Below are 27037 nucleotides of genomic sequence, written 5' to 3' on the forward strand. Positions count from 1 at the left end.
CCCTTGTGTGTCTTTGTGTGTGTTTGTGTGTGTGTGTCCATAACAAATTTTTGTTGCAGTTTTCTCAGCTACTATCAGAGATGCTTGAAATTTTAGCACACTCTTTGTTTAGGCATACATATGGTGGGATTCATTTTTGTACAAATCTGATTTCAACTTCCTGTGTCTCTCCGTAACTAGTGTATACTCACATCAGAGAGAATATTCACATCAGAGCGGGGGTATTACTAGTGAGCATTGGCTCACAGGCTTCTAGTTTGCATATGGGTTTTTAAGGTCTAAATGGTCAAAAATTAGTTTTGATGTGTTTAATTGTAAAAGAAATGTTACTTTTTCAGGCCAAATTGGACAAACTTTTGAGATGGAACCAAGCTGTGAGAATTCTTCACATAATGGTCAACTTAATAAAGGTATCACACACCACTAAATTATTCTAAATGATGCTCAGAATATGAATTATAGATTTAGATTTTGATATTAATGTGAAAATTAAAATCACATTTTGCTATTTTCAGGCATTTGATGGAAGAGGTAATCTTGGAACAGCACTGAAGGTTAATACATATTAAAACATATTTCTATTTAATAGAGTTATTTACAACTGAAAAAAATACATTACAGTAAGACACAGTTACGGTGAAGACTCTTATTATGAATTTATTTACATCTAAGCAAGTTTGATTTTCCATAGGTTGGAAAAGTACTATGAACTTACTGGATGTAATGAATTATGTTTATAATGAATCAAAATTGTTTCATCCCAGGCAATTTGCTATAAGCATGTTATACTGCATTTGAAAAAAGTTTTCACAGAGTTTACAAGTATTTATTATTGTTACTCCTTTTAGAAACTGATTTACAAATATTTTTTGGAATATATTCTTGATTTAATACCTGGACTTGTGTGTGTATTTTCGTAGTGTGGTCGTCAATTTATTGAGATCTTCCTCAGACAAGGTATGCCCCTGTTGGACACTATGTTCAGATCTAACAGAGAGGATGTCCAGGGCCTGCTTAAGAATCTACAGGTCAGCACACGAGTTCTCCATCATATGTGTGGCCACTCAAAGGTAAGGTGTCACTCATCAAGAAATGTTTGTATGTTGTACAGTCATACATATAGGATCTCTCATGGTTGTGGTTGGATATGATTTTTATCACACAAGTTTTTTTTATCCATAAGCCTTGGCAGGGGGATAAAACACACGTGAGTTGGATAAAAATCATATCTTAACGCAAACATTGGGAGATTCATTTTATCACATGTTTTACATATATATGTAGCTGTCACATGTTTTATACTGTTTTTATACAGTACATGTATCTGAATCCACTTTTATCAGATGTCATCACTTTCGCACAAAAACCATTGTGACGTTAAAACTGGATATATAAATGAGATTGGAAAGATATCCACTGTATAATAAAGGAGTAAACATTTGATAAATACATGTAACTACATGTATAATTAGTTTGCACAATGGAGTAGTGGATAACCTTGAAAAACATTATCTTTCAGATCATGAAAGACATAGCATTAACAAACCAAGTTCCCTTCTTAAAGAAATGTTTGGAGGCCTTTGTGTACAGAGTCAAGGCTATGTTAACAGTGAATAGATGTCTGGAAGCCTTCTGGCTTGGAAATCTCAAAAACCGAGATCTACATGTAAGTATCAGAATTCAATTGTAAGGAATTTTATACCATGTTTACTTTTTGAAGGGAAAAAAATACATTATATGAATTAAGGTTGATGAAATTATTTAGTAGTAGAATTCTTACACATTTAATAATTAATATTAAAGAATTTCTTTTCTTGTGAAGAAAAAGGCAAGGCCATTGAAAACATCTTGCTACACCTTACAAATTATCAAAGTTTTAAAATCGGCTCTAATTATTTAGTAGAAGTTAAGGTGACAGTTGATTATTTTACAGGGAGAAGAAATCCTGTCTCAGGCCTCCACTGTGGCTGACACGACAGCTGGGGCGGAGGAGGAGGAGGAGGAAGGGGAGGGGGAGTCTGATGGGGAGGAGAGTGATGTGGTGAGTAGTTTTCAACCTCTATTATAAAGTGGTATTGTCACTGATCTTTTGTGAGAGTAATGTTTAATTCACCTCATTAAAATTGTCACAGTGGTCAGCATTTTCTTCATTTTTTTTCTTATTAACCAATTCAGGTAATTATGGCCTGCAGGGATTTGTGGGTGTCCTTTAGTATTCATTTTGTCTGTTCGTCTAGCTGTCTGATTGTCCACAAAATTTCTGGGTTTTTTTTCTAACACCTTCTTAAATAATTCTCCTATTTTGTTCAGTTTTCGAAAAAAATTTTGTCACATGAACCTTAATAAATGAGATGTGTGTCTCCTGGGTTCATTATCTTGCCTGCTACAGAAGATCCAGAGCCATTATTATCTTTGTCACATTAAGATTAATTAACACCTCTTTCTGCGATTTACAGTCAACTCGTACCCAATCCGAGTCGTACCCAAATCAAGTCGTACCCAAAGAGTCAACACTATATAATGCCATACGATATGATGCCATAAAATTTGTGAAGTTTATTATGGTTATATCCATAATGTTTATTACTTACCTAAAAAAAAAATTTTAAATGTAAAATTTACGTTTCACAATTTGTTGTTTGTGTGTTGTTGTGTTTATGTTTTGTTATCTTATAGTGTGACAAAATCAGAGAAAAGAGAACTATTTATATAGTCATTAACAATACACATTAAGGAGGCTGGGGGGTCAACAAATTAACCATTAGATATAACTTATTTTTTTTAGATATGATATCTTAAGCTGTCAACTATCAATTGGCAAAGAAAAATTTCATACATTTTAGTTTTAAAATTTGATCTTTTTAGTATATCTTTATATGGAGCTCTTCTTCTAAAGGAGATCAATATAGTCTAAAAATGGCCACAACCACCCAGCCCTCTTAAGAAATAAAATACAAGAATCATGCGAACTTATATATTTACCCTTGAAAACAATTAATTGTTTCTTTTTATGATTTTATTTTTTGACATTTAAGCTTTGGGTACGAGTTGACTCTGGGTTTGGGTACGAGTCGGTTTGGGTATGAGTTGACTGGATACCCTTTCTGCAAGTGATCTTTGTTTTAAAGGTCAAGTAAGAGTGATGTTTTAAAAGTGCATACTTCATACTTTATTTATTTTAGGTTTCCTTCCTAATTATCAATTTAACATACTCTTATTCCTTTAACTGCATCTTTAGATGTATATCCCTCTGTGGGGCCCTTGCTGACTGGTCAATTTTCTACTAATGGATTGTATATTGATTAAATGTTATTGGATTTGATAACTGTAAAATATATTGTTTTTAAAACCTATAAGTTTTTTTTTTTTTTACATGTTGATAAAAAAAATTATGATTGTGCAATAGCTTTGAATGTTAGTAATGATTTAGAATGCTCTATTATATGTAGAAATCATTTTCTATTTAGGAGTTGGACAACCAGAGTAATGATTTAGAATGCTCTATTATATGTAGAAATCATTTTCTATTTAGGAGTTGGACAACCAGAGTAATGATTTAGAATGCTCTATTATATGTAGAAATCATTTTCTATTTAGGAGTTGGACAACCAGAGTAATGATTTAGAATGCTCTATTATATGTAGAAATCATTTTCTATTCAGGAGTTGGACAACCAGAGTAATGATTTAGAATGCTCTGTTATATGTAGAAATCATTTTCTATTCAAGAGTTGGACAACCAGAGTAATGATTTAGAATGCTCTATTATATGTAGAAATCATTTTCTATTTAGGAGTTGGACAACCAGAGTAATGATTTAGAATGCACTATTATATGAAGAAACCATTTTCTATTCAGGAGTTGGACAACCAGAGTAATGATTTAGAATGCTCTATTATATGTAGAAACCATTTTCTATTTAGGAGTTGGACAACCAGAGTAATGATTTAGAATGCTCTATTATATGTAGAAATCATTTTCTATTTAGGAGTTGGACAACCAGAGTAATGATTTAGAATGCTCTATTATATGTAGAAATCATTTTCTATTCAGGAGTTGGACAACCAGAGTAATGATTTAGAATGCACTATTATATGAAGAAACCATTTTCTATTTAGGAGTTGGACAACCAGAGTAATGCATCTGATGAATCACAGAGCATTCAGTACTGAGATTGTGGACGCATGAGGAATGTGATCTAATAATACGAAAGTCACACAGAGTTACAAAGGATGTAGACTGTGACAGACAATTCAGAAGTAAATGGATATATATTAATAATGATGCATGAAATCTTTTAACTTGGACATTGTAAGGATGATTGATATTTTGGAGAACTAGCAGAAAAGGATATTGCATTAGAGACATGGGTATTAGCTTTGATTTACCAATAATTTTTTAAGCTGATGTAACTGATATGCAATCATTATATTGTTGTTATTGACATTTAATGCACATTTACCATTAATAAACTGTATGTTTGTTTTGATGGTTAACAGTAAATCCATTATGGTAAACATTTTTTGTGGAATTTTATTTTTCCATGGAAGAAAAACATTGTTGTACATGTATTCAGAAGTTGATGAAAATGATATGGAAAATGCAAGTGTGAGGACATTATTAATACATTTGTACACAACTTGAAAAACCCATTTTGAAGCTTGATGATACACCTGTTGTGAAGGAATCAGAAGAAGAATGTGTTCAAAGTGTTTATTCTTTCTTGTGTGAAAAGCAAAGAAAAAAAGAAACAAGATTAAGGAGACAAGTTTGTAAATGAAAGCTTCAGTAAGTTGATGAAGTGTTGGATTACTACATGTAGTATTGCTTGTACAGCTTTAACATATTTGTCACAAGTGAACACGAATCATATACACTTAGTTATAGACAAGATACAAAGTAGGAACTATTCTGTAATTTCGGACTGTTGGTCTCTTATGTGAAGGCGAGTTGTGTAAATGTTATTTTCATGAATATACATTTCATAGTCATTTTCATCATGTACAAATATAGACGTGCTGAAGTTTATCTTCACTTCAGATGGAAATCTGGAATCCTGAGATAGTTTGATCATTCGTTGTATTCACCTAAGTATACAAATAAACAAAAATGGTTAGTTTTTTCATCAAATTACAATATCCCCTACTTTCTTACTATACATGCAATGTTCATAGGTAACCTCTTTCATTTTATTAATTTCCTGTTGTCTGCCATTGTTCAAAATGAAAGCTGTTGAGAACAGATAGCCTATTTAAGGTATTTATTATCAAGGGATTGTAAAACCTGGTGATATTTCTGAAACACTTATGAGTATTTCACTTCTTTGTATTGTGTGGAACAAAATATTGAGAAAGAAGAGGAATTCAATTAAGTGAAGTGTTGGAAGGCCAGGAAAACTATAGAACAAAGAGGATTATGAGAACAAGTCAGAGCACTGATTTTGAACATTTGTAATTGACAGGAAGCAAACTAGGTAATAGGTAAGTAATTCATGAAAACTTGCATGCAATGCGAAAGTAGGAAGTACATTATGTTCTTTGATGAAAATGTGATTTTCAACTATTAAATATTCAATTTTTACAATATTTAAAAAAAATATAAACGTATGAAAAATCTCAATGATTTCTGGGAACACTGTATAAAATTCAATTAATATACATTATTTCAGTACAATTGTTTATCGTATGGTTTTTGATCATGTTGCATCTTAGTTTAATTTCTTTGGAATAAAATTTACCTATTCATTAGCACCAACTTGGGGGATATCCTTGTGAACTTTTTCATCGTCTCCCTCATACGCTGCCAATCTAGCACTAGCCTCCCTGCTTTCTTCTTCCACTATCAAAATGTCTTTGGGACTTAGTGGTGGATCCTGATAAAAGGAGACAATGGGATAATTTATAGTAAACTGAAAATAGTTTTTACGTTGACTTATTGGTGTCAATTTATATAAATTTTTTGAAATACATGTACTTGAATGTTTTTAGTTGTCCATATCTGCATGTAAAAATAATTTTCTTGGAAAAGAAAAAGCTCATAAACTTGAATTAAAAAAATAAAATACAGATTCTTTTAATTCAAATATGCAATATTATTACAAAAAACTATAAGTACATACCCCCACTTGCTGGTGGAGTTCTTGAGCTATCACCACAGCTTCATGTATGGTAAAGTAGAGACAGTTATAGTCTATTGATTTGTAAAACTCGGATTTCTTAATTATCTTCCTCACATCCTCTGAAATATACATAAATGTTGAGTAAATAAATTAGAATAAACAATTGATTTGGCCCTGCAAGATAAATAACATTTGGTGATTTTGATCAATGGTTATATGCTCCATACCTCTGCATCCTGCCAAGAAAACTTTGATGCCGACCTCCTTGAAGTCCATGATAATCTGGAAAGAAAAATGATTAAATTATAATCTATTTTTTCTGAACAGTTAGGTACAAATGTTTTATATATCGTGTCCTTCGGATGGGACCTTAAAAACCGAGGCCCCGTGTCACGACAGGCGCTGGCACGATAAAGATCCCTCACTGCTTAATTGCCCTGAGTGCCGAGTAAAGGTCAAAATTTGAAGCCCTTCACCGGTATATGGTGACGTCTCTATATGAATAAAAAATTTTCGAATGGGACGTAAAACAACATACAATCAATCAATCAATCGTGCGATGATCGACATACACTATTGTCAAAACAATATTTTTGTGAGAGATAAAATGTGAAAAGTTAATGTACATAAACTGTTGTGAGTAAATTCCCTGTTTAACTACCTGTGAGAGAACTTTAACGGCTACACTATCCACGTAACTGATGACGGAGAAATCCAGCACCACGGTGTGAACAGGCGGTACCCACGCGCGGGAAAATCTCGTCTGCATCTCGCCGTTCTCTAGCTGTAGTTCTGTCTGCTGCTCGTCTGTCAGCTCTCTATCGTCGTCATCGTCCCTCTCCACGTCCTCCTCGATAGAACTCTTCTGTCTTAAAAGCTGTTTCTGGATAGATAAGGAACCTTTTTTAAGAATTCATTACCCAGATTTGAAAGCGTATATAAATTTCCAGGTTCCCCATTTTTTATAGAGTTTAACCGAGTAATAGATTTACTGTTTTTAAGTTCCTCAATTTTTTAAAATATTTTTTTTATCATGAGCAAATTAATATCAGTAAATTATTCTAAACGTGTCTCAAAATATCTATGGAAGCGTATATATACTGGACATTAAAAGACGCCCCTCCATACACCCTGACCCATTCGGACTGCCTCGCGCCAGTTGTTATAATACCTTTTCTTTTTTGATCGCTGCCGCTTCCTCTATCTCAGCCAGCTCGATCTCCCGCTTTCGTTTTAGCATTGCTTTATATAAGGCTCTCTGTTTCTTCCTTTTCAGCTTTCTCGGATTTAGTCCCGTTCTCTCGTAAAGGCGATCCCGGAATTGTTCAGCATTGGCAAAATAGAGGTTACAGTCAAAACGGAATATCTTGATTCCAGGAATCTGGATTAACTGTAAAATGAAATGTTCAATTGCGAGTACTGCTGGAATTATACTCCGAGTAGGGGAATGGGACTGCATATTGAGAAATTCATAGTTCAGTCTTTATTATAGCTTCTCACAGTACCAAGTTCAAGACATATCTATATATAATATGCGCGCCCGAATACATGTAGCATTTCATTCAAATCGACAACCCGCAAGCGAGTCCAAATCTTATTATGCAAGTGTCAACATTTTGAACTTATCTTCGTAATTTTCCCGAGAAATACTATCATCCTAGAAATTAAATCGTTTTCCAGGAATTTAGATGCAATATGAAATATATTTTTATATACATGTGAGGGGTGCTATATGGTGTCAATGTACGTATCTCCTTACATATTACAATTACTAAAACAAAATGATTTGGTAGCATGCATGAGAAGCCTATTTATAAAGAAACTTTCAAGAAAGCCATCTGCCTTCCATATTCAATATTCCAAAATGCAATGGTGTTCAAACTAAAGAATATTTTGAAGATCAAGTTGTTTCCTGGTAACATGAGGACACGGCTAAACAAACTTGCATTAGCTTGGTTCTTTACTTAAAGATATCCGCTCTTCAGTCAGGAACAATGTTTAATAGCTCTTGATATAATTATTTAATTGAAAAAAGTCCCAAAATGAAGTTTGAAAATGAAAGTTTACTTGCAAAAATTTTCATTTCAAGCATCTTATTATAATTCAAGGTACTTTAAAGTTTTAGAAGTGGTCCTGTAAAAAGTAGACAATTGCATCCCATAAAAGTACAAAAATACTGAAAGAAATCTAATTTCCACTTAGATACAGAAGGAGATTGATGGCAAATTGACAAATAAACTTAACGAGAAACATTATTCAACTTTTCTATCATCAATTTCCCTTATTTATGTAGCAATATACCACGATCACCTGCAAATTGAATTTATGTCTCTCGGTTGATTCGATACGCAAGGGCATGTTCTACCTAGGAATAATTTCTAAAATGAGCAGACTATTAACAAATACGTTGATGATACAAGGATGTTAACAATCTTGTTTCAATTCAACATTTCGCAAATTCTATGCATGGTTGATACAATGACTTGTCTAAAGATTTTCCCATTTACCCAATCATGACAAGAAGCACACGGCTGTTATGATCGGTCAAAGGGGATGCTTACTCCTCCGTGCCCTGATCGAACCTCTATTTTCAGACGTCTGTGTTGGATCTGCTCATAATTTGTATTGTTTAAATGGACTTTTGAAATTGATAACTGTTCGTTATCTTAACATGAATTATATGGAGATGACGAACAGTATTCAAGCTCAAAAGTCCATTAAATATTACAAAATAGGAGCAGAGCAAACATGGACCTCCAAAACATCAGAGGTAGGACCAGGTGCCATGGAGGAGTGAGCATCCCCTGCCGACTGGTCACATCCGCCGTGTGCTCCTTGTCATGATCGGGAAATAACAGAAAAATCCGTCGACAATTCAGTGTGTAAATAATGGCCTAACAATTAGTATGACAAAAACGTCAGTCAGCATTTGACTCAATGATAAATTGTATTTCTGACAAGGTCATTGTATCGACCATAGAACTTGACGAAATGACGACTTTAAAAGAGACTACTGATATTCTTGTTTCATTAACTTGCTTGTCAATAACTTACCTCGTTTAAGAAATTGTACATATGTAGAGCATGCTCTTGCGTATCGAATTAACTGAGAGATATAAATCCCGTATGCAGGAGATGAAGGTATATTGCTGCATAAGTAAGGGAAGTTGACGATTGAAAAGTTAAAGTCATCACGTTTATCATAAATCTTGGTTGTTAGATTACCATTAATGTCTTTTTCAAGTAAAATATCCAAATATGAAATGGATGTGTCAGACTCTGCGGTATGTTTTATCTGAAGCTCACCGGGATACATTGTATCAACATAAGAATGGAAATAACCATTGTTAATTGACAATACGTCGTCGATATATCTAAATGTCGAGTTAAAGGCCACAGCAAGTGTTTTCTTTTCACGAAAAAGATTTTGGGCAAATTCTGCTTCATATGAATACAAAAAAAGGTCTGCTAATAACGGGGCGCAATTGGTACCCATGGGAATTCCAATAGATTGTTGGAAGACCTGGTCTCCAAAAACCACATAGATGTTGTCAATCAGAAACTCAAGCATCTTTTTATTGTCAACTTCAGAGTACTTGTGTGTACAATCAGAATTTTTTTTAACAAAATAATTTTGTAAATGACCAATGACAAAGTAAGTAAATTTACGAGTTCCATTTTTATTGAAAAAGCAGCTGTCAATGATATCAAAAAGCCTGGACTTTGATTTAGCTTGGGGAATGGTTGTGTATAAAGTTGAAAAGTCGTAAGTTTTAAAGTTGTTGATTTTGGTAAAATCTTGTGATATCAAATTTTCCAAAAGTTCTTTGGAATGTTTAAGTATCCACATCTGATTTACACCACTTCTCGAATATATTGTTGCACAGTACTCTTGAAGTTTCTCCTTCACCACTGTTAATATCTTAGTGAGGAGTAAAGAAAGAGGCTTGGTTGAACATTTACTGGAACCCGCTATGTATCTTTGTTTGAAAGGATTTATATTAAGTTTCGGAATCCAATATAGATATGGTAATTCAAATTCATTTTGGTTGTTTGGAATATTAAAAAATATTCAAAACTGACATATGATTTTGAAGAATTTCTTCCTTAGAAAGAGAACTATGGGTATAAGTTAGATTACCACTTGTAGAATTAAATCCAAGCTCTTCTAAAATACAATTAATATAATGAGCCTAACAAACAAAGACAATGTTGTTACCTGCTTTGTCAGCAGGGACCAGTACGTACTCATCATGTAATCTATCTAATTCTTTTTTTCACTTCTGGATTATTGTATACAGAAGGATAGATTGTTCTCATAGCATAAAAAGAAACTGAAAGTGATTTGTGACATCTTGCAATAATACATGTATCATAAGCTTTTTAGACTTTGTTTTGTACAACAATTGAAGTTAGCAGAACTAAAATACCGCATAAGTATAAAAAAAAATGCCATTTTCCACGAATGCCTGTATACCTATATCTTTTTATCCTAAGATATATTTGTTGATCAATTTTTAATTAGAAAATGGCATACTTGGTGCCTTTTATTCCCGTTTCCTGAAAATATATTTGAGATTTGATAATTTTCCCTATAATATCATTATCTATAACGACGAACTTTGAAGAAAATTGGTATATTGACATTACTTTGAATTCAGTAAATTTTTGTTAGCATTTTCTCTTGCTTAACTGCTGAAGATAAGAACCTGAGAAGGAGACAACCTTAAAAGTTTGAAATCCTCTCGACGCAATTTTTTGAGCACATGTATTAATTTAGTCTTTGTTTGTAAGGTGCGACCGTTTGTAAAGTACAACTGCATTTTAGGGAACTTGGATTTATAATTCTACAATTGGTAACTCAATTTATACATTCTGTTTCCTTTCTAGGGAGAAGATTTTTCAAAAGCATATGTCAGTTACAGTTATTTTAATTATTCCTAACAGCCAAATTGAATTTAAATTACCTCTACTACACCATTTCCAAAACTTAAAATATATTCTTGTAAATGTACATGTTTTATCAAGCCTTTTTTCCACAAAAATATTAAAAGCAGTGAAAGAGAAATATCAGTAATACTTTGCAAACAAATTTTGGTGTTTTTTCAAACATGAATACAACCGTTTCTTCAATAAAGGTAGAACTTGCAAATTATGGTCATTTACAAACATGATTTTTTTTTTGTTAAAAAACCATTCTAATTCCACATAAAAGTACACTGTACTCTTAGGTTGATATTAAAACGATGTTGGAGTTCCCAGCTGACAATATCTATGTTGTCTTAGAAGACAAGGTCTTCCTACAATCAGTAGTAAGTCCCATGGGTACTAACTGAACTCCTTTCTTAGCAGACCTGTTTTTGCATTCTTATGAAGAATTTTTTCAAAAACCTATGTATGAAAATAAAAAAAAGTCTCTTGCTGTGGCCTTAAATTTCACATTTAGATATATCGACGATGTTTTATCAATTAACAATCTTCATTTTCATTCATATATTGATTCAATATAAATGTATCCCAATGAACTCGAAGTAAGAGACACTACAGAGTCTGAAAGATCTGTTTCATATTTGGATGATGTACTAGAGAAAGAGAACAACATAACTTTATGATAAACTTTCTACCATCATTTTCCTTACCTATGTAGCAATGTACAATTATCACCTGCTTTTGGTGTTTTTGTCTCCCAGTTTATTCGATACACAAGAACACGTTTCTAAACCGACACAAGCCTCTGACAAATAAGTTGGTGTTACAAGGGTATCAATGATCTTAATTAAAGTCAAAATTTGGAAAATTTTATCGTCGATCAAATGATCTCCATGGCAAAGGATCTCATCTCTGAATTTGTCTTATTTTTAGGACTTTTGAACATGATTATCTTTAGTAATCTTTTCATTTTATCTTTGAATTGTTAGAAATATACCTTTCATCTGAGTTTCATATCAGAGTATTTTTACTTTTACAGATAATATTGTTAAGTTTGTTATTCTTCTTTTACCAGATTTTGCTATTTGATAAATATGTAATATATATTTCCAAATGTAATGTACTTAGATCTGTATTGTTCATGTTGTTAACATAATACATACGGTTCTACTGAGTTTCAGGTCCTTATAGGCGTTCGTTCCTGGTACACGTCCCATGGCACAAATGTAAGGCCTACCGAAGAAATAAAGGAACCATTAGCTTCAGAAGACTTTAAACAAACCAATCTTATGGAAATGTTCATAAGCATTAGAAGATTTTAGACGAGCCTATCTTATGGTAATGTACCTACTATCTAATATTAATTACTTTTGTCCAATATCAGAATTTCTACTAGACATGCAGTTTCCATACACTCCTCATCCTTTCAATAGTCTTACCTCTGTGTGTTACGGAGTACAAAATATAAAGCAAATATCACCCCGACCATAAGTCCAAGACCAGCGTCTAGAATCACCGTGGCTAGAAACGTCACCATCCAAACAGCCTGCAACGACAAAACAGAGTTAAGTAAGACAAACCCCAAAACACGAATTAGAATATATGACAACTAGAATACTTCACATTTAATTCTTTACATGTTATGAATACATATGAATACTTTAATATTATACAATCATAAAAGACACTTATCAAATATTGTACTGAAATTTTAAAGCTTTCGTTGTCGAGAAAACTATAAAAATCTTTAATGGAAGTAAAGAATTTTGAGTTCTATTTCACTGGATTAAAAATGCATTAGACATTTACAACCCGCTTCCTGTACTTGTGCAAATGTGCGACTGCGAACAAATAAAACAAATGAAAAATAAACAACTGAAGTGGTTTTAGTTATTAATAATTGAACATCCTAAAAGTATTTGTAAGAGTCAGAGTAACTGAAGTCACGTTAGCAGTGGCTTAAACTTCATGTAAAGAAAAACAAACAAACAAAAACCCAAAATTTAGAAAAATGCACAGAGAAACATTTTAAAAACAATATTCATGAAAAAATCATATAGACGTTCAGAAGTTTTTGCATAAGCAGCTTCTAATAGAAACAAAAAATTTAAATTAAATTGCTATGCATCCTGAAACATAAATTCGTTTGATTAATATGTATACATGTTTCAAGTCTTATGCCATTACATGTAATAAGGAAACCAAGTTTGGACATAATGCTACCCATTCCCCCTCCCTGAATGCACAGAATCAAGAATTCGGAAAGTTATGTGATGGATGGCTTGTGGTCAGAGGTTCATCAATTTTATTTTGAATTAATTGATTAAGGATATAGTGGATTTATTTTCAAAAAACTTAATCTGCACAATGATAGCATCCGTTTGGGACACAAAAGTTTTAGGAGTACACTAAATGTATGACAAGAAAATATACAGCAAATTGTACATTTTTATAGGGGGAAGGGAATAGTGGATTTTAAAAGAAAGGAAGCTTTAATCTTTAATTTCTGTGATGGTTTAAAAAAAAAAATTCTTGATTTTTAATTGATTTTTTTCTCTGAACCAAAATTGCAGCAAAGCAAATAATTATGAAAAAATAAGACTGTGGAATTTATAAGTTGATCTTTATTTTTTTGTAAAATGAATTATGAATGAAGCTGGGGAGAGACAGCTTGAGTATTAATTTTGTATGTATGCTTGTCGAGAAATTATAGATTTTTGTGACACAGTTCTCAAATTATTTAGAATTGGTTCTCACACTTACTAATCGTTAATCGATTTTCAAATTCTCGTTGTTTATTCAACAATAGTAAAGCTATATGCCATTACAAAAGTTGATAAATAATTCAAAAACGTAGAATCTCTAAATTCAACATATAACTAGATACATTGCAGTGTATTTATTGCAATACGATTGATTCCATAAACACAGTCATCGTGCAAAGATAAAGATCACGAAAAGCAATGAAATAAACTGATGATAGTATACATGTACGAATAAGTTTATAAATTACCTCAGATTCCTCCATCAAAATGACGTAAAACCATCGCTATCCATAGAAACACATCAAAATTTCTGTTAATGCATTCATTTTAATTGATAAAAACAATTGCATGCAAAAAATTCCATTTGACAGAGTATCATTTCACTGAGATTATCGGTGATGTCTTCTCTGTGGAACTGTTTCTGATTTGTTTGGAGACCTATCATGTCATATTCCTGTGTTTTAAACATTCAGAACTAGTGGCCCGGGACTATGTCAACATTTCCATTGTCCCAGAAAAGCGAGCGTTAATGATCGAGATGAATATATTCGAGATTGTCACTGAAGGATTATATAGGTAACAGGACCCCTTTTGTTTATCATCGTTCTCACGTAGGTCATTTAATCATTGTTTCATCACACAAATAGATATATGCTGCACAGTTTACAATGTATTTTCGCGCTATGTTCGCACTATTATTATTATTCTCCAATATTTTTTCCAGGCGGTAGTAAATATTGTATTCCAAATGAAATTGTTATGATTTGTTTGTCGATAATTGTGGAGTATTTAGCATTACTAAAAGTGTATGAATGAACCTCATTTAACTAATTGGTCATCAAATTCTTTTGTATGTCCTCTCTGCATTGCATAATGTTTACAATGTCATTTAATTATGTTTTATTTTTTAATCAACTTTTAATGAAAAAAGGCCCAAAAGTTCAAGAGAGTAATAACACACCACAAAACTTCAATTTACTTGGGAAGGATTAACATTTATAGTTCCCAGACCACACGATTAATTTCCTTTTTATGATACGCCATGAACTACAGTAGAGAATCAAATCCCACAATGTCTCGGAAGCATCAATATTGTTCAGGGTTAGGATGATCTCAAAACTGATATATTTGTTATTTGCAGTATCTATATTTCCACTTACAATATTTGTGTCGTGTTGAAGGTTGTTCTTTTTTTCAAGAAATTAATCGTATTTTAATCCAGAAACAACATATTCTTCTAAAATCTAAATCGCATCATACGAGACCAATCAAATTAATAGTTTCCAAACATTCACCATTCTAAGCAATCGCGCGCTATCTCTATGACGAGTTAGAGTCGTGTAAATGGAACGGTTCCAGTTTGGTTATTTCATAGCTGCCTTTGCCGGGAATTACTTACAAAGTCTCTCTTGCATAACCTCCATAGAAACAACATGTCGTGGAACTGATGGAACATCCCCTTGAGTGTTACTATAACGATGCATGCCAGAATACACTGCAAAAGAAAATAAAAGACTGTATAATCCTCTTCAGATCCTCTCTTGCATATCCATCATTATGTTGTCTCTTAATCTCCATCAACATCTAAAGTCGTCTGTAAAATTTTTACACAGTGCGTCTTAAAATATTCATCTGCCCTGTAGAATCGACGTCACTTTGTGATAATGACTTTGAGTGTTTTCCTTTGTGACAAGTGACTGGGTCTGATCAGGGTCTACTGTAATATATTCACCGGTAATTCTCTTTGTTCTACAATAACCCTCTATCCCTCCCCTGATGCTCGTCTTTGTCTTGCATGCACCAATCATCCCTCGTGCCTTACATATTTTAATAACCTAAATGGCATCCTTCTGTACCGATGAATTATTATTTTTTTTGTTTCAGGACATGTAGTGAATAACCGGTTCTCACAATAGTCTAATTAATATAACATAATCATCTCATGGTATGAACTCGGGTTACAATTTGCCCCAAGAGAAAAGTCGTGTAAAACAGAAGACAATATGAGGAATGTTTCATTGACAAGGCTTATTATAGTCCATAGTGTTTGTGTATCGAGTATGTGAGAAGGCCGCATCAAACAAAAGGTATTAACAAATGTGCATTCATCACACAGCGAGTTTAACGGTGAGTGCCTTTGAGGGTGTGTGAGAAGAAAGCATTTAACAAATGGAATGAACTTACTGTTATGAATCAAATTCAACACGTAATTATAGCTTAATATGGGAGGGGGGTACATAAGAGTAAAGCTTATTTCTTCATTTTTCTCTTTTTACTGAATCTCACAAGTTTCTCTGGCTATAATACATATGAAAAAAATGGATCATCTCTTGAATGGTAAAATAAATTCAATTCATTTATTTGACAACACCAGTATAAAAGTAGATTTGACAGATGGGTTTGCTTGACCTACTCAGTTTCTTCTTATGCTTTCATAAACCTTACAATCCATGAAAAATAATCAAGAGAATTGGGAAAAGTCTGAAAATATATTTATAGTTCTATTAATTTTATGAGACTTGTATGTGTAAATGCGTTTCCCTAAAATCAATCCTACTTGAAACAGATTTAATCACACTTGTTTGATTTTATGATAAGTTATTAGTTATTCTTAGTGCCCCCCCCCCCCCCCTTTCCGAAAAAAGAACCCTTGTGCTTGTTCTACCCCCCCCCCCTTTTTTTTGATCAATTTATTGCTTAGACAAAGAATTGTTCGATTTTTCTTGTTTTACAAATAGCATTTGTTAATATAAATACTATAGAATCCTGATACAAAAAAGAAAACAAATCTATCGACAATTTTTGTTAATTTAACCCAGTGTTTTAAAAGGACACGGATTATATTTATACATGCTAAGGTAACATGATGCTGAGGAATATTTGACATGTCTCTGTTTACACGGATATTTCTGCTTGTAGCTATAATTATTCTCTGGTCTTACTTATGAAACTAGGTTATTTTTTAAAAAAGATTTTTCAAAAGTTTGATCACAACTTATTATAAGAGATTATGTAATTTAAAAATAACCGTAATTAAAAAAATCCTAGATACAGTAAGGTCATAGCAGCTAGTCTGGATTAAAAAAATCTAAAAACAATTCAAGAAGGTAATAGTTTGGTTTCGAAGTATAAAATTGTGTTTCATCAAAATTGTTTCCTGGAATAACTACCCAATGCATTAATATTTCAAGTAAATCGACCAAAGTGTTCACATTTACAAATGATTATTCTATACAAATACCAAGAAAATAATGCAAATCATGTGGAAATCGTAGAGTAAAGTATTTGTCCCCTTTCCCGACACAATCAATATACATTCCCTCCATAATGAAATAGGTAATCAATTTATAATAGCTTAATTATGAAAGGACACATTCCAAATAAAAATTACAGTAACACTTTATGATATTAATGGATACAAACGACAGGTCGATCAGCGTAAACACTGGTATAGATTGATTGATAAACAGAAGATATTCCTTTGATTTTCAGAATTTATCACAATTTCCATTGTGATATAGTAAAAAAGGTAACCCTGACTTAGGGAGACTCAGCATCTGGACTGAGTGTATAATAATTTTATGTTAAAAATCCCCACCTAAAAATAATACATCTTGTCCTAGATGCGGTTACTACAATGAAGATAATGACTATGATTTATAATGTGTCCTTCAGCTGATACACAAAGAAGTAAACGTTGAAGACTTATTTGACCTTTGCGTACTATCATATAAGGACTCATTTGAATAGAGGTATGGGGTTATTTCTTCCAATGAATTACAATATTACATGTAGGCAAGAATATATCAGATCAACAAAACTTTTTTTTATGATCACCTAATATTGAAATAAATGTTCTAATTTTAAATGCCATTTATATTAATTAAGCAGCATGGTCATATTAATCGGGATCTGGTTGTGTATTCTATTTATTTTTTCATTCATTCTTTAAATGGTTTCATTCAGTTCATTTGTATACGTAAACCTGACATTTTTTGTTAGAGAGGGTATTTATAAGCATTGTCTGTTGTCTATTCCATTCAGATTTTCTGAATAAATATTGTTTTAACTGCAAATGAATATTTCATAAAAATCAATTTATTTTCCGATAATATATTGATAATTTTCTTTGTTGTTAAGCAACTTTGGATAAAATTTTACAATTAAGCATACTTACATTCGGCAGACTCGAAAACATAGGCCCAATATAAGCAATGACTATAAAGACGAGTAATGACGAGACAAGGCCAACAACCTGTAAATCACAAAAAGTTAGTTATGAAATCCGGGAATGTTAAAATAATGTTGCGTGGTAATTGCTTTAATATACTCTTATAATATCTTAGCTTGATGCATAAAAGTAACATTTTATTAAGAAACACATCCATCATATGCATGCTTATCAAATGAAATAACGTCAATGAAACTGGCGAACTTCAACACGTTTTTTTTTTTTTGTTTTGTTTTATAATATGGGCATATGAAAAAGATTAAGATAGCGAAGAAAGATCAATCTCCAAAAAAAAAAAATAATAATAATTATACAAACAATACAAATCTGTGAACATTGTATAAAATACGGACCTCTGGAAATTCCAGAGGTTTGAATCAGGTGCCCAAGAGGAGTAAGCATCCCCTGTCGACCGGTCACACCCGCCGTGAGCCCTATGTATTGATCTGGTAGAAGGAATATTCCGTAGTCAAACATAGTATAGAAACAAAAGGCCTAACAACTGGAAATATGTCAGTCAAAAATAATACAATGATAGGATATATTTGCGAACAAGGTCATTGTAATGACCATAGAATTTACAAAATGCTGACTTTAAGCAAGGTCGTTAAAAATCCCTGTAACATCAACTTTTCTGTCAGTAGCCTGGCTCGGTTTAAAAATTGATCGTACTCGGAGCTGGCTCTTGAGTATCGAATCAGTTGGAAGATATAAACATTATATACGTGTGTTGTGGAATATTTTCACATAAATAAAAAAAAGTTGACGATGGAAAAGCTGAAGTCATCTCATTTGTCATTCAGTTGTTATTTGGCCTTTATCAAACATCCAAATATGAAACAGAAGTGGCAGACTCTGTGGTGTCTTTTATTTCGAGTTCACTGAGATATATAGAGTCGATATATTAATGGAAGTAACTATTGTTAATTGATAAAACGTCGTTGATATATCTGAAATTCGAGTTGAAGGCCACAACAAGTGTTTTCTACTTCTCATGTAGAAGTTTCTGAATAATTTCTTCTTCATAGGAATATAAAACAGGTCGGCTAATTAAGGATCAGAATTTGTACCCATTGGAATTACAACAGTTTGTTGAAAGACCTGATCTCCAAAGGCTACATAGACATCGTCAATGAAGAACTCAAACATCCAGATTGATATTTAATAAAGTAATTTTGTTGATGACCAAACACATGATATGAAGATTTCTGAATTCAATTTTTTATTACTTTAAGGAGCAGTTGTCTATGACATAAAAAATCTAGTTTTTAATTTATATTGAGGAATGGTTGCATAATACAGAATCCTATTTAGGACCTATAAATCAAATATATTTTTGAATTCGAAAAAACGAATTGTCGAATTGTTAAATTTGTTTAAACGGATTCTAAAACTTGTCATAACGAATTAAATTTGTCGAATGAAATTCGATATTTAGGGCTTGTAGAAAAAATATTTATGAATTCGTTGTAACGAATTGTCGAATTCGTTTAAACGAATTTAATTCGTATAACAATTTCAGGAATTAATTTAAACAGATTTAATTCATTATAACAAATTTTGGAATTCATTTAAACAAATTTAATATAAAAATAAAATAATTGTTATTATGAATTCAATTCGATTTACCAAATTCAATAATTCGTTATATCGAATTTAATTTCTTTTTATATATAATGTAGGTCCTTAATGGGCTTCTGTAGTATAGAGTGTAGAAAAGATATATTTCGATGTTATTAACTTTTGAAAAAAATATTACTTTAAATTTTCTTAAAGTTCTTTGGAGTTTTTGAGAATTCATCATTGATTTACACCACTTCCAGAATATACTCTAGAACAGTACTTCTTGAAGTTTCTCCTTTACAGCAATTAATATTTTTTCAGGAGTAAAGATAGGGGCTTGGTATAAATCAGTAGTCGGCAAACCTGTGTTTTTCCCCCGGAGTTATCTTGGACTAGACTTCTGGACAGCGAGGCGGAACAACAGAAAGCCGAGAATAGGGCCCCGATTACGTTACACAAGCCATTGGCCACCAATTCCTGTTAAAGTAAATACAAAATTAATTAGGCCTCATCTGAGTAATATGAGTTTCTCACGTGATGAAATATAATTCAAAGTATATAAAGTTTAATAAATTCCCATAATACATTGCCAACTTCATTCCACCCTAAATCCTGGAAGCAGGGGTCATGAATTTCACTATTTTGCCAAGAGGACAGATTGAATTGCTTACCATATTCATGTAAATAGGTTGCTTCTAGATACATAAATATACTTAGTAGATCTAGGACTTTCAAAAAATGACTGCACTTTTTATTGTTTGAGCCCTAGGATTGACCCTATAACCCTAAACTCTAGGGACAGGAGCATGAAATCCACAAGCTTTTGTTGCCCTTAATCCGCACCAAAATTAATCTAAATAAAACTGGCTCAGCTTTCAGAGAAAACACTGAGAATGGTCAAAATTTAAGGTCGGTAAGTGATATAATATTGTCACCCAAGGAACACAGGTGACCTAAAAAAGAGAAAACGCATGATTATATTACTTGGTTTGCGTTAACCTCTTCTTTATCTTTTTCTGCCAAAATTTTTGCCATAGCGTACGACGTAGCAAAGGCAACGAAACTGACGGCAATCGCGTCACCAATGACGTCACCGATGAAACTCAGATGAGACAATGTTGGTGCAGGTACTCTGTAATGTATGGTAAAACATACAATGAGAGATTTATTTAGACTCGATCTAACAATGCAAATCTGGCAAAGTATTGAAATGGTTACTTTTTTGGATAAAAACAACTGTTCTCTTTTAGCAGAATAAGGTAAAAATCTTACCCGACTGGGATATAACCAACAACTTCCACATCAAATTTTTCGTTGATTTTCGTGTAATGAGAAATAACTGTTCCACCTATAACCTTAAAGCAATTATTGAAAAATTATAAGTCATTTTTTTATTTATTTTTTGTCAATGATTTTTTTTATAAGTAACAACTGGTTACACTTATGGACAAGGCTGATTCCCCCTCGGGGAGGGGGGGGGGGATCAGGGGTCCATGTTTTGCCCTGTGTACGTTTAGCCTCCTTTGCAGGATTTATCAGTTTGAGAACTACATGTATATATGTTTTCTTCACTTTTTTCAATATGAAAATAATTTTTCTTCATATTGACAGCTTTTATATGATAATAAAATCAATTAAGTATATACAGGTACTTTTAGACAGTAATACAGTGCATATGTACATAAATTCTATAATAGTGTTGATTATTAATGCATACCACGAACAACTCGATAGGGATAGGTACAGGTAAGCTCTTTTTACATGTCGGGTTGTTGTTGATTCCCTCCTTGATGAGAATGAGGACGAAGATAGTGGTCACTGATCCCACCGCTGCTACTGGATTCACTTTATCAAGTACGCCGAAAAAGTCCCGGTAAAACTGAAGTCAAACGAAAGGTAACACATTAATGTTGTAATACTAGCTGTCAATTATCCAATTATCTCTTAATTATTTTCTAACAGGTTTAATAGACACAACAAATGAGCCCTTTTGTATACACAATAAGTACTTCGCTTGGCCTGTATTGACACCTATGACGTCAGAGCAATGGCGTGTAACATCGGCGATCAAAATATGCATATTGAGAAATTCAAACTTTGAATCGCTGAAACATCAAAAATATTAATTTTCTAGTAAAGATGTTAAAATATATGATTTTAATAGCATGTAAACTTTGTCATATCAAAAAATTTTGAGACGTGATAAAAACCCTTTAAAGGACGCGTGTGATCACTAACGACCAGATTCATCAAAAGTAAACCCTACTACAAGTTACCGGTACATAGCTTGTATCGACATGTTTGTTTGTTGTACATCACGTGTATATGTATATGTCATTTTGTTTGTGTTCGAGAGGACAATTCTAAGTTGGTAAAACTTGTGTCCAATCCTATTGATTATGTTTCAATAAAATATGTTTAAATACAAAAATCGAAATGTCTCCTAGAACAGTGTTCATGAACTCACTACAACTATAAACACGTACATAGAATTGCTCTTTTTAAGTACAACCTAGCAAAATTTCCTGTAACTTTAGTAAATAAAACAAATTAATATGGACTTTATTTACGTTTTCTTTTCAAATGTAGAGCATTGTTGTTCTTTAAAAATTGGGGGGGGGGGGGGGTGTGAGAGAACATACTAACGTAGATCATCTTGAATGCGCCGTGATAAGAGAACACCTGAACTCCGAACAGGTACTTGACTTGACTCGTGAACACGTGTATGGCTGCTCCGGTTGTAAATCCGCTAATCAACGGATCAGACATGAAAGACGCTAATCCGCCAAAACGAAAACTTCCCAAAAACAGCTGGAAAACAAGGTTTAAATGTAAGAAATCGATTAATTAAAAAAATCAATCAAGTTTTGAAATGAGGTCAAAACACAAACTCTATTATTACAATGTCGATCTCTGAATTAATCATCAAAAGAAATTTTCTGTGGGATTAAAAAAGGAGCATTGCAATTAGACTTTAGTTCCCACAGTTAATGAAATCAAAATGTATACACGAACTTCACTAAAAATATATAATTATATATTTTTCATTTATAATTTTAGACAGTTTTAATTATAAATAGCATATAATGCATGTAACCGCGTCTTTCATTTTTTGAAACACATGTAGTACCCCACGAATTTTACATATATATTCAATTCATAAGGGGAAAAAAATCACCTGAATCATTCCAGCCATAAATGAGACGGACATAGCCAGCCCGACCCGAACTCGGAGTTCGTCGTCCGTTAGATCCGCCGCTGTCGGGTGGTGACGCGTAGTAGTGACGAGTGGTAGCGCTGTGGTATTGGCTGTGACTATGTTGTATGGAGTACCTTTCGTATTATTTAGGACTGGTACTATGGTGGACGGTGGTATAGGGGCTGTGGTAGGGTTTATTGCTTTAAGGTAAATATCCGCTTTTTCTTGAACTACTGCTCCGACCATTAAGCTCGTTACTGCGTAAGTTCCTACGAGAAAAAGTACAACTGTAATATAAGTAAATATATAAGGTCTCTTTAGGCAGATTGAAATGATGTGAACAAATAAAGCCTTAACTGCAAGATGCTTTTTATCCGCCAGGTGAAAATAACACATGAAATTTTAAAAAATCCCATTATTTAATTCTTTTTCCCCAGGCCCCAGGATCACAAAACAGACTAAGTTAAATTTTCAACCGTCTGTAAAATGTTTATTAATTATTGAATTAATCTCTAAATTTGCAGATAACAACACTTTTGGAAAGCAATCTTGATAAATATTTTGATTTTGGAGTGTGTGATTTCTACAACATTTAAGTACAACATAAAGATTTTGACGTTTTATGATCCTGGGGCCTGGTCACTTATGGCCCACTCATTCCAGAAGAATATTGATAAAGGGTCTTGAATATTGTATATTCTGCAATTGCATTCTTTGTATCTCTGGTAACTTACCAAGGGACACCTTCTTTGAAGATCCGAAGAAGAAGTACAGGATGACAGGGAAAAAGCTGGTATAAAGTCCGTACACAGGGGGGAGGTTTGTCAGAAGTCCGTAGGCCATTCCTGAAAGTGAGAAACGGTAACGGTATGTGATCGTTTATTTTACTAATAAAAGTAATGGGAAAGCGCATTGCGTAAGAAACTAATACATTTACAGATAGAGCTTATGCACGGAAGATCAAAAGAAATTGGTACATTAGTAACTCCGAAAATCGAATAAAAAATACTGTCATATCATTAATTATTGAAAAGGTTCTGTGTATTTTCTGACTTTACCTCAAGGGAATAAAATGTTATGCTGGTAATTTTGATAAGAATCTAAAGGCATAATTTTCTTTCTTAACGAAGTTTTTCCATTCAGGGTAGTATTACAAATATGACATACCGTATATTTTACGGATATATATAGCTCTGGATGGGAAATTGAGATACATAAAATTACATCTTTGTTGTAAAACTATTCTATCATTAAATTCTTTTTGCATTATTTCAAGATAAGCTTAGAGACACTCAAATGTTAACACCATTCTAAAACAAAACAAAATATGTTTGTGAAACACTGATGCCCCCGTAGCAACAATCGTTCAAAAGTTATGGCCAATGTTAAAGTTTTTCAAAAGTCAAACTCCAAGGTCAAGGTCAAAGGGTCAAAGTTGTTGGTATCCAAAGGAAGGACTTGTCACAAGAATTACACATGTGAAGAATAAAAGCCCTAGCACCAATTGTTCAAAAGTTAGAGCCAAGGTTAAAGTCGGGTAAAATTTTGCAAAACTGGGTCAAACTCCAAGGTCAAGGTCAAAAGGTCAAATATGGTGGTACCCAAAGAAAGATCTTGTCACAAGGAATACATATGTGAAATATGAAAGCCATAGCTCCAACCAATCAAAAGTTATGGGCAATGTTAAAGATTTTGCGGACAAACAGACAGACAGACGGATGACAGGGCAAAAACTATATACCCCCGAATCTCCGATACGGGGGCATAAAAAAAGTTCTACTTTTAAAGGATATGTAAATCATTTTTGCAATAGTCACTGTTGAAACCATATGCATCGTTGCTATTATTAGAAAGTATTTATAATTTATCAAAATTATAGTTTTAAAAGACAAGAACCACTCTCACTCGAATGTTATCAATATTCTGTGACTAAAAGAAAAAAAGGAACAAACTAAAAAACGTTTATTTAGTTTACTCTTACGAAACTTAAAAAGCTAGTCACACAATTAGACGTATACAACAATCAATTTGATGCTACATGTAATTAAAAAAAAGATTTTTAGCACAACTTCAACAAGGATCAATGGTTTTCAATAATTTTTATTTGTCTACAAATACATGCACATTAATGTTGTTTATTTGTGTGATATAATTATTACAAATATTTTTATTCTTTCAGACTAACATTTTAATTTTTTTCTGATATATATATCGTTTAGGAATAAACAAATGATCATTATACGAGCCAGCGATGCTACCATTATTAATGAAGCGAAACAAGTCAACCACGAGAAAGATTGATCTCTCTTTATTCAGACAACGATCAGTAAAGGTTCATATGAACTCTCTATGGTTGGAGACACATAATAGGCGCTTTCAGATTTCTTAACTTATGTTTTGTTATATTTCAAAATTACCCTTAATTCACATATAGATCTTGATATTCATAATCATTTTTACGATTTAATTGCAATTTCGATAAAAAAGATATCATCCAAATTTAGTTCAGCATTTTACTTTCATTTTTTGTCAAAGAATTTGAAGATAAATTTATCATATACTTCTTTTTTATGTTTGATAAATTAAGTTCTATGTTCAAGGTTCTATGCCAGCATATGTACTAAGTATATGATTTAAAATGTCTTGTCGAAAGATACATAAAATTTCACTTTTAAAATAAATAAATACAAATTAACACTGATTTTATGAAAAGCAAGATACAGTGCAGTAGCCTTATATGGACGACCAAAAATATTTGCATAAAACTAAATGACGCTGACTATAAAAAGTTGCTTTTTTAAAAAAAAAAAAAAAAGAAAAGAAATATCTTACATACATTCACATAATTTTCTTTAATGAAATCGACATAATAAATTTTACAGGTAAATAACATTTACTTTCAAATGTAATGTAAATTTAAAAAAAAGCCAGAGTTGATAATGACGAAAAATCTTACCCTGAGGAATATGGATGATCCCTACTGTGAGACCGGCTACAAAATCTGCGAGAAGATATTTCCGAATGCTGTATTTTTTCATAATTCCCCAAAACGGAAACAGTTCCGTACAGAAAGCGCGTGAAAGTTCTCTTGTACACGTACATTTTGGGATGTTTTCCCGTATTTTATTCAACACGCGGGTATATTTAAATGTTTTTATATTTTTACTGACTTTTTCTTGAGATTTTTTAAGCACTTGGGTCCGGAATTTTCCTCTTGGGCGATTAAGTTCCATCAAAGTTTTCCTCACGTCTGGATCCATAATGAAAATTTTATCAAACAGAAATCATAGATTAAAATCTCGTACCATGTTCTCCACTGTCGAAGTCTAACTATTTACTCTCATTGCATGCTGCACATTTTGCTTCTAAATCGCTCGATTTTTCGCTTCATTTGATAAAACACCGGAGGCGTAATGCAAAATTGACCACATCAATTTATTTATCTGTCAAGTCCAAATTACTTGTTTTCTAAAGATAAGGTGTTAAAAAGTAGCGTTACAACATAGAGAAATCACTAACAGACATTAATTATGATAAAAATCAGCGACTCGTAGTCCGCTCTCGCCCAGTAGTCCCAATGTCTACATCAGTATGGGGACATTACCAATGTTAAAGATATAATTAAAATCTAGAAATTTCAATTAATAAAGACTGACATTTTAATTAGAAAACGAAGTATCATATTTTTGCTTTTGTGACACGCAATATTCCGATTTTTATCTGTGTGTTTCCAGAAAAAAGATATGAAATAAATGCATGAATAAATCAGCCTTTTCACGCACAATTCAGAATGCATACTTTCTTTTTTCAAAGAATATTTTTAAAGCCTTTTGCCTGCATGCGTTTCTTTAATTTGTTTTGTTGTTTGAGTGGTTTTGCTTATCCCCTCTTTTAATTAAAAAAAAAATTGATTTCATATTTTAGATTATGTTTTCTCCAATTCAGCTCGATACTTATAAGGCAAATGATAGTGACTAGTTCCGAATTCTCGGGATTAATTAAATATTAAGATTCCTGATCAATTAATGCCACCAACATTTTAATTGCCGTCAAAACCCATACAAAATGCATAAAGAAATTAAATAACAGGAAAATCTATGCTTTAAGACATATGTAGATTTGATGAGATTTAATCACATCTATATTAAATATGTCATACATGATGGATTCATATCTCTCCCAACCATTCAGTATAATATCTTGAATTATTTTATAGACGATAACGGATAAGTT

The 27037-nt window shown here is 32.5% G+C and overlaps 2 protein-coding genes across 2 annotated transcripts in view; one reads left to right on the forward strand and one right to left on the reverse strand.

Moving 5' to 3' along the window:
* The window catches only part of LOC133203429 (Fanconi anemia group D2 protein-like), a 38455-nt gene extending 34004 nt beyond the window's left edge, over window positions 1-4451 (forward strand). The window contains exons 36-41 of the mRNA XM_061339209.1: window positions 339-410; window positions 516-554; window positions 921-1070; window positions 1520-1666; window positions 1934-2041; window positions 4118-4451. Coding sequence (XP_061195193.1) covers window positions 339-410; window positions 516-554; window positions 921-1070; window positions 1520-1666; window positions 1934-2041; window positions 4118-4171 — 570 coding nt within the window. The 3' untranslated portion in view covers window positions 4172-4451. The remainder of the gene's footprint in view (window positions 1-338; window positions 411-515; window positions 555-920; window positions 1071-1519; window positions 1667-1933; window positions 2042-4117) is intronic.
* Window positions 4452-4705: 254 nt separating this feature from the next.
* On the reverse strand, window positions 4706-26064 carry LOC133203564 (prestin-like). Its single transcript, XM_061339334.1, has 18 exons — window positions 25761-26064; window positions 23539-23649; window positions 22784-23073; window positions 22252-22416; window positions 21323-21484; window positions 20878-20960; window positions 20590-20737; window positions 19969-20082; window positions 17989-18066; window positions 15211-15306; window positions 12486-12592; window positions 12210-12279; window positions 7289-7507; window positions 6779-7000; window positions 6345-6399; window positions 6118-6236; window positions 5737-5871; window positions 4706-5086 (listed from the first exon to the last, which is right to left on the reverse strand). The coding sequence occupies exons 1-17, from the start codon at window positions 26062-26064 to the stop codon at window positions 5737-5739; spliced, it is 2478 nt and encodes an 825-aa protein (XP_061195318.1). The 3' UTR covers window positions 4706-5086.
* Between the last annotated feature and the right edge of the window lie 973 nt (window positions 26065-27037).

The sequence above is a fragment of the Saccostrea echinata genome, unplaced genomic scaffold (genome assembly GCF_033153115.1).
Source record: "Saccostrea echinata isolate AGI-Se365-2 ecotype Australia unplaced genomic scaffold, CSIRO_AGI_Sech_v1 ptg000051l, whole genome shotgun sequence".
Lineage (NCBI taxonomy): Eukaryota > Metazoa > Mollusca > Bivalvia > Ostreida > Ostreidae > Saccostrea > Saccostrea echinata.